General features: G+C 38.4%; 1 protein-coding gene and 1 pseudogene across 1 annotated transcript in view; one reads left to right on the top strand and one right to left on the bottom strand.

The window, feature by feature from the left end:
• Positions 1-584: 584 nt before the first annotated feature.
• On the top strand, positions 585-2,370 carry LOC104866290 (annotated as a pseudogene).
• Positions 2,371-10,529: 8,159 nt separating this feature from the next.
• The window catches only part of Slc15a2 (solute carrier family 15 member 2), a 31,844-nt gene continuing 30,046 nt past the window's right edge, over positions 10,530-12,327 (bottom strand). Inside the window, exon 22 of the mRNA XM_010629988.2 lies at positions 10,530-12,313. Within this exon, the coding sequence (XP_010628290.1) occupies positions 12,137-12,313 (177 nt within the window). The 3' untranslated portion in view covers positions 10,530-12,136. The remainder of the gene's footprint in view (positions 12,314-12,327) is intronic.

The following is a 12,327-nucleotide window of genomic DNA, read 5'->3' as shown; positions in this document are numbered from 1 at the left end:
GTGGAACCCAAAAATGAAGCCATAGGCAGGGGGCAACGATGACCCAGATGGGAAGGCGAGGACTGCAGCAAGGCCCACACGGGCCCTCAGTGGCCGTCAGCAGGGGCTTGGGTGTGTTTGCACACATGACTCAGAACCCGCTCCCTCTTTCTGGTGGTCTCCCCTTACTTGGTCTCTCCTGCTACCACTTGCTTCTTCCCCCACTCCGTGACAAAGTTGGCTTATTCCTCCAAGCCCCGCCAAGCGCAGGCGTGGGGGCAAGCTGTCATCACTATGGATACGGTCTACTGACTCCCCTTTAAATCGGAGCAGGTCCGAAGGCTCAGGCCGCCAGGGAGGCGCATTTTTTTCCAAGTGTCCACTACCATCTTCGGATCTGGCTCCTTCCAAAGGAGGAAGCTGCAGAGAGCCGGGGATCCTGTCTGACCCCAACAGGGAAGCGTGGCTTTGGTGAAGTTGTCCTGCACAATGGACTCAGTGCCTGCCACTGTCACAGCGTGCCTGGGGTCCGGGAGCTTCTGGGATCCCTGTGGGCTGTCTATCCCCTGGCCTTCCTAGTCACACTGCCTGGTGACAAATAACCATGGAAGCCTGTGTTTCTTAACTGCTTTCTTGAGAATTGTTTCCTTTGCCACTTTTTTTTTTTTCTGGAGAGCCATTCTTCTGTAAAGAATAAAGTGTATGAAGTCAATGAAAAGCAAATTTCTGAAAAGGTGAAGAATATTATGAAGGAAAATGCAGAACTTGTACAAAAGCTGAGAAATTATGAACAGGAATATGTTTGAGAGACCAAGAAACAAACTAAAATTCTGGTGAAGCAATTAAATACAAAGATGAAGTCAAGACACTTGAAGAAACTAATGAATTTCTGGAGAAAGTCTTCCTTTTACATCAGAACAGAATGTCAAGAATCAGGATTTGATACCAGAGAACAAGAAATATATAAAGGAAGGATGTTATTTCAATGAATGCCTCAGTTTCCAGAGATTCAAATTGCCCTTAATGAAGCTAAATTTAGTGAAGTGCAGGTGAAGTCTGAGTGCCACCAGTTTCAAGAAGAAAACATTGGGCTTAAGAAAGAGCAGCTGGAAGAAGTCATATGCTGAGCTCAGAGAGCAGATCAAATCCTTCCAGAAGTCTCTGAGAGATTCAGAAGTAGCGCTTGCTCACAAGACAATACTAGTAGTGCTTCAACCGGTTACATTACACAGTTGAATGGGTGAGAGTGTGGATCTGAGTCTGAAGGTCAAAATAAAAAAGGAAACAAATCAGGTGTGTTAGCCAGTGGAGAAGTGGGAGATGACTGGAGTGAGGCGAGATCGATTAGATAAATGATGGCTGTCTTTCAGACACAAACTGCAATATCAGTAGTTAAAGAGGATTTAAAACCTTCACAAATTAAACTAAGAGAGTTTATATCCACTACATGTAACCTAGAAGACCAAATAAAGAAATTAGGAGATGTCTATCATTCACTGCAGTCTGCCAAAGCTGGACCAGAAGAAGAGCGTAGGACTTTGCAGCAAAAAGTGGAGATTCTGAATGAACTGTATCAGCAGGAGATGGATGACTGCAGAAGAAAATGAGTCGAGAAGAATATGAATGACAGGAGAGAGAAGAGCAGCTGTCTGTTTTGGATTAGAAGGTGGTCCTGGCCGTAGAGGAAGTAAAAGTGCACAAGTGAAGAATTGAAGAAACAAAGAAAAAAATAACAGAAAACAGCACTCATTCAAAAACCAGTTTGCTACTCATGGGAAGAAAGCTCATAATAACATGCAAAGGTCAAGCTACAAAAAGAGCAATAGCTGAAGAGAAAAGGGGAGCTGCCAGTTTGAGGTGCAAATTATGGGAAATTACACCAAAGATGGCAATATGGTGAGATGAACCTATGATTGCAGAACCAAATGCCCAGAAGACCAAAAACACAACACCACCCACCAACCCCAAAGAGGCCCACTGAGCAAGACCAGCTCTTCGCTTGCCCCTGTGAACTGTGGAGATAGTTCTCTTAAACCCACTGCAGATCCTCCTAGGTGGCCCCTTTCTGCTACTTTCAGTCAAAGAGGGATGCCTAGAAGTGAGTTTGGGACAGTAGATGGGCCTTTTCAGTATCCTCAGTGGTCATCTGAGGTCTCTGGGAAACCCTCTGTCTCTAATCCAGGTCTGGTCCAGTGCCCATGGGGAACACCAGCTCCAGAAGTTCTTCCCTGGTGAAGGTGATGGATGAGGGCAAGTTTAAAATGGGTACAAGAGGGCCCCCTTTTTCCCAGAAGTGCCACTCATGAACTCCCCTGTTTGAGGCCTTCTACCACCACTTATTCCATGTAGGCCACAACCTCAACTTTGTGAGTCTTTCAGGCCTCAGCTACTTTCTCCTCCTCTTCCACCATGTGGTTGGTGCTGGTATGCCTCCACCACTAAGTTTAAGAGAATATGGATTAGGCATATCACTTGGAAGAGGAGGCCTGCCTCTCTTGACCCTTGGAAGTCTTGACCTGGACACTTTTATTTAGACCTCTGAGCTTATTTGGTTCAAGAGAATATTTTATTTCTGGTTCCCAGTGACCACTGCCACATCCTGCCTTTGTACCTACCATTGCCTGCAGCAGGACACTTACTACTGCCTCCAGGGCCCTCTACCTACCTCCCCAAGCAGCGGCCAGGACTGTTCAGACATTGAAACATGGGCCATAACTTTGACCTCTGACATTACTTGGAGAGGAAGTAGACTGTGCGCTATTCATTATGATAAAGGTTTTAGTGTTAAGCTGCCTTGGGCCATTTCCTTTCTTTTAATCTTTTTTTTTTTTGTACCAAGAATCAAACTCAGGACTCTGTGCTTGCCAGGCAGGCACAGTGACAGTGCCACTGAGCTACGTGCCCAGCTGTGGGCCATGTGAATTTCTCAGCCAAACAATTAAAACATATTTTCCCTCTCTAACAATTGTCTCTTTAGCTAGTGTCGTTCCCACTTTGAGCAATAAAGAATGTTTGTGTTTTAATGTAGTATATATAATTGCTAAATGATTTAGAATATCATTAAAAAACAAACATTCTATGGAAATAATGATGTGTATTACATCATCCTATTTTTAGTGTGTAACAATTGAAAACAGAGCAGTGGTGTTTACAGGCTTAGCCCCATCACCACCATACCCAGTCCCAAAGGCTGCTACATAACAATGTTTTCTGAAGACCATAAACCTTATCTCCTCTTGCTGGAGTCCTTTGTAATAATAATTAATAAATTTTGCTTCTTAATAAAAATACTGAATATCTGGGGTTTGTGTCACTATCTCTTGTTCATGCATGTAGCACTGAATATACAGAGCCTTCCAAATACCTTCAGGGCTTATCAGTATTTTAAATTTTTTTCTTCTTAATATGTGCATAATAATTATACACATTTATAGACTACATGGTGATAATTCAATACATGTATACAATGTGTAATGATGAAATCAAGATAATGAGTATTTTTCATCTCCACATAATTTCTTTGTTTGGAGACACCTCTCTTCTGGTTCTTCATAAAATATATAATAGATTGTTATATACTTTTTAAAGCTTTGATAGAATTCATCAAAAGTTCCTATAGTTCTCTTGTCCCTACAGTCTCTCTAAAATGTTTGCTGTCTTCAATAGATGGAGAATGACTTCAAATAAATGCTTGGAAATACATGAGATGAAATGCAAGAGAAAGTGTATTATATGTAAAAATCTAAATGAATACTGAGGATATAAAACTAATATATTTTCTTGTGTGGTATAAAATATATAATGAAATGAATAAAAATAACACATAAAGAATATGTAATCACAATGTTCTAAAATCTAAGTATTGCCAGAGTAATTATGTATTTTACTATAAGTTCAAGATGCATGTGAAAATCTCAGGGATAATCACTAATTGATAATTAAAGTATGTGTAACAGAAAAAGCTAATAGGAAGGGAATGAAACAAAATAATTGATTAACAATTTTAGTATATGTGCTACCGAAGCGAGCACAATAATTGATTAATCAAAAAGAAGCCTGGGGCCAGGGATTTAGCTCAGTGGTTTGGGAGCCTGCCTTGCAAGCTCAAGGACCAGAGTTTGATCCCTGGTACTGGGGGAAAAAAAAGGAGTCTGAAAAGGAATTATAAAAGGGTTTAGTTAGTCTCAGCAAATTTTAACACACTTAATTCCTTCAGAGTATATTCTCTGACCACAGTGGAACTAAGATAGACATCAATAACAAAAGGTTAGTGTAGAATATCTTCAAACACTTGGAAACTAAACAATGAACTTCCAAATAATCATATGTGGGAGCCCGCTGGCATTTGACATTGGAAAAGTAACTTCTACCATTGAGGCATTAACACAACCTATGACTCTATTTGGCTTTTCTGAGATGAGGGTCTCAGCTATGCAGATGAGATTGACCTGGAGCTCTCTGTGTAATCCAGGCTAAGCTCTCTGTGTAATCCAGGCTAAACTCACTGTGTAATCCAGGCTGGGTTTATGGGATTACGGGTGTCGACCTGAAGCTCACTGTAATCCAGACTAGTTTTATGGGATTATGGGCGTGCAACACACACCCGGCAAACAATACCACTGGACTCGTCAGGTTGAGTGGGGCCTTCGCCTTTACATCAGCGGCCGTGATCCGGGTCTCACCTTTTCCATCAGGCTTTTGAAAGAACCACCTCAGTTCAAACCCATTGCCATTGGCCCCAACCCCCTTTCTTTAAGAATGTTGCTTTTTTAAAGATAAACTGGGCCTGGTGGATGATAGCATTAGAAGGGTTGAGGAAAGCCTCGAACAAAGGCAGAAGCAATGGGAAAAGGACGAATCTTGATATCAAAATTGGTTTTCCCCTTGCCCCGCTTGCCCCTGGAGATTGTTAAGTTAAAGATTGCATAGGGTTAATTGTTGATGTACGCCTTCCCACTTACCCCTCCCCACATTTGGTAAAATACTGATTGCTGTATGCTGATAAATGCTTTGTCCCTTTATGGTTAAATGCTTGAGTGACTCATGTGATTGGTAGAAGATTTGTTTGAACTGTCCAATAAGCTTGCTGAACCTTCCCCCTGGGATAACAGTATATAATCGTTTTGCTGAGCCAATAAAGAGCCTTTGATCAGAAATCAGACTTGGGCCATGTGCTCTAACTTCTTAAAGATTTCCTTCACAGACATTCAAGATCGGATCGGCCTCTGATGACCCACGAATAAGAGGCGGCTCTCACCTCCTATTCCCCACTGGACGGGGTCCCCCCAGAGAGCCGCAATCATAGATGAAAGAAAAAATCACAAAAAATTAGAAATTATTTTACAATAGATTATTATGAAAATAAAACTAATTGTAATAGTATAACAGGATCCTACAGTTGAGTAAAGCAAATAAAGCATGCTATGCTATAAGGTAAAAGATGATAAATGTCTTCACCAACTAATAAATAGATCATGCCTGAGGTTGAACAGTGGGGACATTCATGTGTACCCTAGAGAGAAACCATGAGACACCTCAAAAAAGTGATGAAACTTTAATGGAATTTTAAAGAAAACCTGTAATGCAAATGCGAAAGCAGTATAAATATGGTGGGGGGGACTTGTAGGCTACAGGATAAATTATGATTAGAGGAAAATTAATAGTTTAAAAAATTATAGATCAGTTATATCTGTTAAAAGAATAAAGATTGGAAAACTAATGGTATAAATACTCATCTCGAGAAATTACAAAGAGAGGCCAGGCATGGTGGTGCATGCCTGTAATCCCAGCACTTGGGAGTCAGAGGCAGGAAGATCAGGATCACCCAGAGTTTGAGTCTAGTCTGAGCTACATAGTGAGTTCAGGACCAGCCTGAACTACAAAGGCACGACTCTGTCTCGAAACAAAACACAAAACAAACAAACAAAAAATGCTCAAATAGAGAAGAAAGAAAATAAAAAATGATGTTCAAGAAAGAAAATAAAAAATGATGTTCAAGATTTGGAAGACTTCATACTGGAAAAGATACGAAATTGAACTTCAGATGCAATGCGATCCTGATTGAAATCTCAACAGATCTGTGTGTATATGTAGGTATGTGAAGGTATTCAAGTTGACAAAGACTAATGGCTCTAGATATGTACATAGGTAGGGCCCAAGTCATTTTGAGCACTATCAATCTTGTTAAGGAGTGAGAAGTTTATACTTAAAGCAAATAGAGAAGAATAAAGGGCTTTTAACAGAAAAGCAATATGATTTGCATTTTTTAAAAGACCATATTGCCAACATGTAAGGAAAAAATGATTAAGTATAAAAGGCTTTGTAATAATCTGGAGACATGATGGTAACCACTTTTACTATTGTAATGGCAATGGGACAGAAAAGAGTGGAGAGATTTAAAACCTACTTAGGCTTTTTGAGAGTTTGAATATGTGCAAGATGGCAGAGGTGGAGTCATGGATAATGCTTGTGTTCCTAATTTGGAAAATGAGTAGTGTTGAATTTTGAGCCATATGATCATACTCTTGTGACTTTTTCCTATAGTTTCATGCAGCCCAGGAAGAATAGAAGTAAGGTTGAGATTTGTACATGGTTGATGGAAGGTTTGGAAGGCCAAATATTCTTGGATGTAGAAAATGCATAGCTAAAATACTTGACCATGAGGCCCAGGCTAATTTCAAGCAAATGAAACCAGAGCAGAATTGTAACTTGAGAGGACTGAGCTGTATCAATGGAAAGTTATAATGAAAAAGGACAGTGAGATTAATGGAGGGGAGCACACGATGTAAAAGTGCAGAAGATTAAGTATTTCAAAAATAGAGAACTTGAGGGCAGCATCTTTGCAAAAATATTTACATTTGTGGCAAAGCTTAGTCTGAGGATAACTGAGTTACCCTTGGTAAAATGGAAGTCATTGTTACAAATTAAAAGAGGTCAGAGAATTGTGCACACTGGGGTTAATGGTTTTTGTCTGTGGATGACAAAGACTCCAAAAGTGATGGCAGAAGATAAGACATAAAAAGTATTGAGAGCCAAATACTACAGTCAGGCAAACATAACCTTCTGAAAAACTTTTTTTTGAATATTGAAAAGGTTTGCATTCATCGATGGTAAGAAATGTGTTTCATTCATCTTTGTCTCTTTTTTTATACACAGCATATCTGAAACATAGCCACTCATTGAACTAGCTGCATTGCCCTTTGCCCTCAGAAATTCATACTTGTACATGCTATACTAGGCGGCTATTGCAAATTGAGGGATCAAGAAATAAGGAGGTAAACTAAAAAGTAATGACAAAAACAGCTAACAAATATAAAAGAAAACCCCAGGTAATGAAAAGATCATTCCAGGAGCAAGTGCGGCACGTTTGGAGGAACAAAGATGGCCAATGTTAGGTTGTATCTTTGTAGTCAAGTGAACACAGAATGGTAATGATTAGGTTAAGCAAAACCCAGATTAGGTACAGAATTACAGATAGGTTAAGTTACTTGGATGTTACTCTAATTGAGATGAGAAACCATGGAGAGTGGTAGTTAATTCTTAATTTAATTTTTTGTTGTTGTTTTTCCAGGATCGAACTCCAGACCTTGCACTTGCAAGGCAGGCATCCACACCACTGAGTTAAATGCCCTGGCCTGAGAGTGGTAGTTAAGAAATGCATTAAAATTGGATCTGTTTACTTGGACCTATTGCATTAACATTATTAAACATCTCCAATCTTATCTCTCATTACTACTTTTCACATCAATCAAGCTACTCATCACTTCCCCACTAACACTCATGTTTTCCTGCCTATCTCTTCACTGTTTGTGAGGGACTCTCTACCTGGAGTGATTTCTTGTCCTTTGATTTATGTCCAAACTTCAGTCACCTTCAAGGTCAGGCTAAAATAGTATGTACTCCACAAGTCCTTTCCAAATTCCCATGGCCAGAAATAATCTTTCATTTTTATGAACTTATTCAGTTATTGGAAAATTCATTTGGCCCATTAAATGGGATTAAGAAATGCACATGAAAAGTAAGATGTTAAATGAGTAAAAGTATCATTACTATTTAAATGATATTTTATACATATCTTATTCTTCATGAGAAATTTATAATCATGTATTTATCCCACAATTCTTGACAGTGCTGAGAGAAAGAGATATAGACAGAGAATTAAAATAAATTGAATTAAATTTTGGAGGAAAAAGAAATCACAGTTAAACTGGAATAGAATTTACCATAACCCATGGAGAGGAGGGGAATGTTTAAAAAAAGAAAAAATTCCAATGCATTGTGTACATGCACCAATTTCCTACAATGTAACCATTATATACTGCAATACATGTACTGCTAAAAAAATTTTTTTTAATTACCAAATAGGAAGAAAACGGCTAAAGAAGTAGGGCAAGTGGGAAGGGTAGGGGAAAGGAAAGAAAGTAAAAGAAAAATATGAGAAAAGAAAAAAATGGAAATAAAGTCTTTGTAAGTAGGGAAGGGAGGAGGGGGTGAAGAGGGGGCGGGGGTATGAGGAAAAAATGAGAACCAAGATACATCATGTAAAGGTACAGATCCCAATGGTGAATGTAACTGTACTGTATACCTAAAAGGTACCAATAAACTTAATAAAAAAAAAGAAATTACCATAACCCAAATTTGCTTACAGCAACAAGTGCTTCCTTAAGTCAAAGATTACTTTTTCACATTGTTTTTTTCTATTTATAATAACAATGTGTCATTTATATTACGTCACATTCTTCCGAGTTTCCTCACATTTCATAGTTCACTCACCTTGTGGTCTTTACATCCTTCTTTTCTCTCAGCCCCCTGGTCCCAGTTCTTCAACCATTTCATCAGATATGTCACTTCTTATGAGATCTTATCAAATTTCAGGGCTTTAAATATTATTTGTATGCTGATGGCTCTGAGTTTATATTTTTAGTACTAACCTCTTACCTGAACATCACATTGATATATGGAACTGCCACCTTAATGTTTCCGGTTGTATACCATTGGCCTCTGAAACTCAGTACGCTCAAAATAAGATGCTTACTTTATTCTCTAAACCTATCTTTAGCTTTTTTATTTCTTTAAGATTTCACTGTGATTCGACTTCACTATTCATGTACAGATCTAGAAATTAGCCTTGGTTTATTTCTTTCAAGCTGCATATCCCAATCACATTCAAATCACTTCAGTTTTAAGTGTAATTCCAAGTCAAACTATTTCTTTCTAACTCTACTGGCAGTATCTTGTCCAAGCCATGATTATCTTTTGCTTGAACTATTGCAAAAGTTTCCTACATGGATTCCTGCTCCTGCTCCTTTTTGTTTTTAGATAATTCTCCACTCAGCAGCTAGACTAATTGACTAGAGAACCAGATTACGGCACTCTCATGACCTAAATCTCTACTGGTTTCGCATCTCACTTGGAATAATCTCAAAATATCCTATCATGGTCATAATGCCCCCATATAGTCTGATCCTTAGCTTCCTCTCATCTTTTACCTCTGTAGCACTGTATCCTTGTCACACTGTCTCTTTTGCTTTTCCTCATTACACCATTACTTTATCAAAGCCTTTGGACTTTCCAGGGTCTTCATAGTCAATTAAGGTAAGCAGGGTAACCTTGAGGACAGACACAGTAGAATATCTATCTTCATTTCTCCAACAGTTAATGAATGGAACTCACAGATGGATATAGATAAGTTAAGAGCTTTCTTTAAAAACTTCCAGGTAAGCTTACACTGTGATGTGGTTTTCATAAACATCTAATGTTACCTTACTTGTTTCGACAGAGTGCTTTGTTTAGAGAATGGCAGGTGCTAGCTCTTCCAGTCAGACAACTTCTGGAATGTTGTATTTGGCTCCAGGTATCACATGTTCAGATATCTTAATCTTAATTGCTGCATTTCAGGTAAAGAATAGTTATTTACCAGAGAGAAACTGTTATGGAGAAAGAAAAGAGCTGTGCCTTGTGAGGAGCTATGACATGAATTAAGACTCTTTAGCTTGATGAATACTACAGGAATTCATACTAAAGGAAAGCTTTTTCCAAATAACTGTAAATCCGCCAGCTGAAAAAGAATGCTATGCTTGTTCTCATTTGCTATAAAGAAAAGAACCAATAGTAGGAAGTATTAGAGAAGAAGCTGTCAGTTCAACATAAGGAAGATTGCCCAACAGTTCTGTAGAAACCAGTGTTCCATAGGACACTATAGCACATTATATCTACCATTATGCCCAGCTCTCAGTGGTAGATATTTTAACAGATCTTTCTCAACAAGTGACAAAACAAGGATATTTAAAACAAAGTACCTTTAATGCAGAATAGCTCAGGGTCATTAATATGCAAATATTGTGAAGACGATAATAATATGCTTCATTTCTTAAACTTATTTGTCCATTGACACTTTTATTCACAGAAAAGTGCTAACATCTCTTGGAACAAAATTTATAAAAGAGTGTGGGTTAAGATGGTTAAAAATGAACAGGCTGTCTTTTAAAGAAGTAGTGACAGGTTTATATCAAGGTATCTGGGAAAACTGGATTGTGCTGCTGGTATTTCTGTTCTTCTCAACTCTTGATTATTAAGATTGAAAGGTATAGAGCTTGAGGAACTAGAGAATGGCAAATACAAGCTCTTCCGGTCAGACAAACTTCTAGAATGTTACATTTGGCCCCAGGTGACACATATTAAAATACCTTGATTTTAATTTCTGCCTATCAGTTAAGAATACTTACTGAGAAGAGGGGAACCATTGTGGTAAAAGGAAAAACCTGTGCCTTGTAAGGAACTGTGACAAGAACTAAGAATCAAATTTGTTTAGCCATTATATCATTAACACTGTGAGACCAACACTGTTTTAGATGAAACTGGAATAGAAAGCATGGAAGCAAAGCTTTCTAGTACAATGATTCTAAACTTTTCCCTCTGGTGACACAGTACGCAGTCATAATATTCCCCAGGTCGGTGTCCTGATTCATTCATTGCGGGCGAGGTGAATTTCTCAACTTTTTCATACATACATAAGCACACAAGCAAAACCTGCTTATGCTCTACTCCCACCACACACAGATTCTTATAAGATCTTCATGTAAATCCATGCCCTTTTATTGAGTATCACCACTTAGAATTTCAAACCTAAAACACTAATATTAGTCTTTTTTGACTAGATAGAAAGTTTCCGAGACATTTCGAAGAAAGGGCATTTCAAGGTTATGAGAAAAGTAAACCAGGAAAAACTTTAAAACAAAGCTACTACTTTGAGGCTAAGTGGAAAAATTAATAAAGGAAGTTGCATTTATAAAAATAATGTTATTAATGATTTGCTTCAATATGCAAGACAAAATATAATAAGAAAAAGAAGTCCCAGCAACCCTGAAAAGATTAAGTTGCAAAATTATAGTTACTGTCTGTACAGCTATCTACAGAAGGGAATAGTCCATGGCTGAAACATCATAATCCTAGGAAGAATGTTCATTGTAGAATAATGAATGGCTGATCAGGATTTCTACAATTTATAAATACTCTTGTTCTCCAGGACTATATTTAATAATATTTATTATCTTTAATGTGGTTTCAGTGAGTGTATATAATACTACGGCAATCAGATACATATGTATTATATACATATATTAATAAAATAACATTCTGTCTCCTACCATAAAAGACCCTATCACACATGGAAAGCTGACAATCCAGCCCCTAAACCAAATCTATCTCCCATACACACCATCTCTGAGGTCTTTGTGAATAGCACAGTTATAGTGCTGATAAAGAAACTTGAAGTACCATGTTTCTATTTTCCATTTTTGCCCCTAAACCAGCACCCCAAATGGCAAGGACCTGCGAGGGAATCACGCATTATTCTGCATACCCACAAAGGTTTGTCTTAACTATACTTTTGTATTTTTGTGGCCATTTGAGATACCAGGCCAGCTTGAACTACACTACTTGGGATTTACTGAGTTCATTAATAAATGGGAAGATATATAGTGTAGGTACCTTGTTTAAAGATGTACTAGAAGCCCCAGCCCTAAAGTTACCTCTCTCATATGAGAGAGGTGGAGAAGATCAGCTACCTTTTTCTATTAACCCATTAGGACAGACAAATGCTTGCAGCTGAGTGATGGCCAAGACCATGGCCAGGAATTAGGATTGGTCCAGGGGATCATCAGAGCTTTGTATTCTTGGTCTCTAGGTTGACCATTTTTCCTTGCATATGAAGATTCTGTTTATCTTCTGGCCCATGAATCTCCTTTGACTTTACAGGAACATAGTAGTAGCTCATGATGGAGAAGATCAGGCAGACCACCAGCAAAAGTAGGGAAAACAAAATGAATTCAGCCCACTGCAGGAAGAAAA

This window comes from Fukomys damarensis, unplaced genomic scaffold, assembly GCF_012274545.1.
Source record: "Fukomys damarensis isolate Sample0158 unplaced genomic scaffold, DMR_v1.0_HiC HiC_scaffold_24, whole genome shotgun sequence".
Taxonomy (NCBI): domain Eukaryota; kingdom Metazoa; phylum Chordata; class Mammalia; order Rodentia; family Bathyergidae; genus Fukomys; species Fukomys damarensis.
Note: the sequence above shows the minus strand (reverse complement) of the source record. Positions and strands in the feature narration are given on the sequence as shown.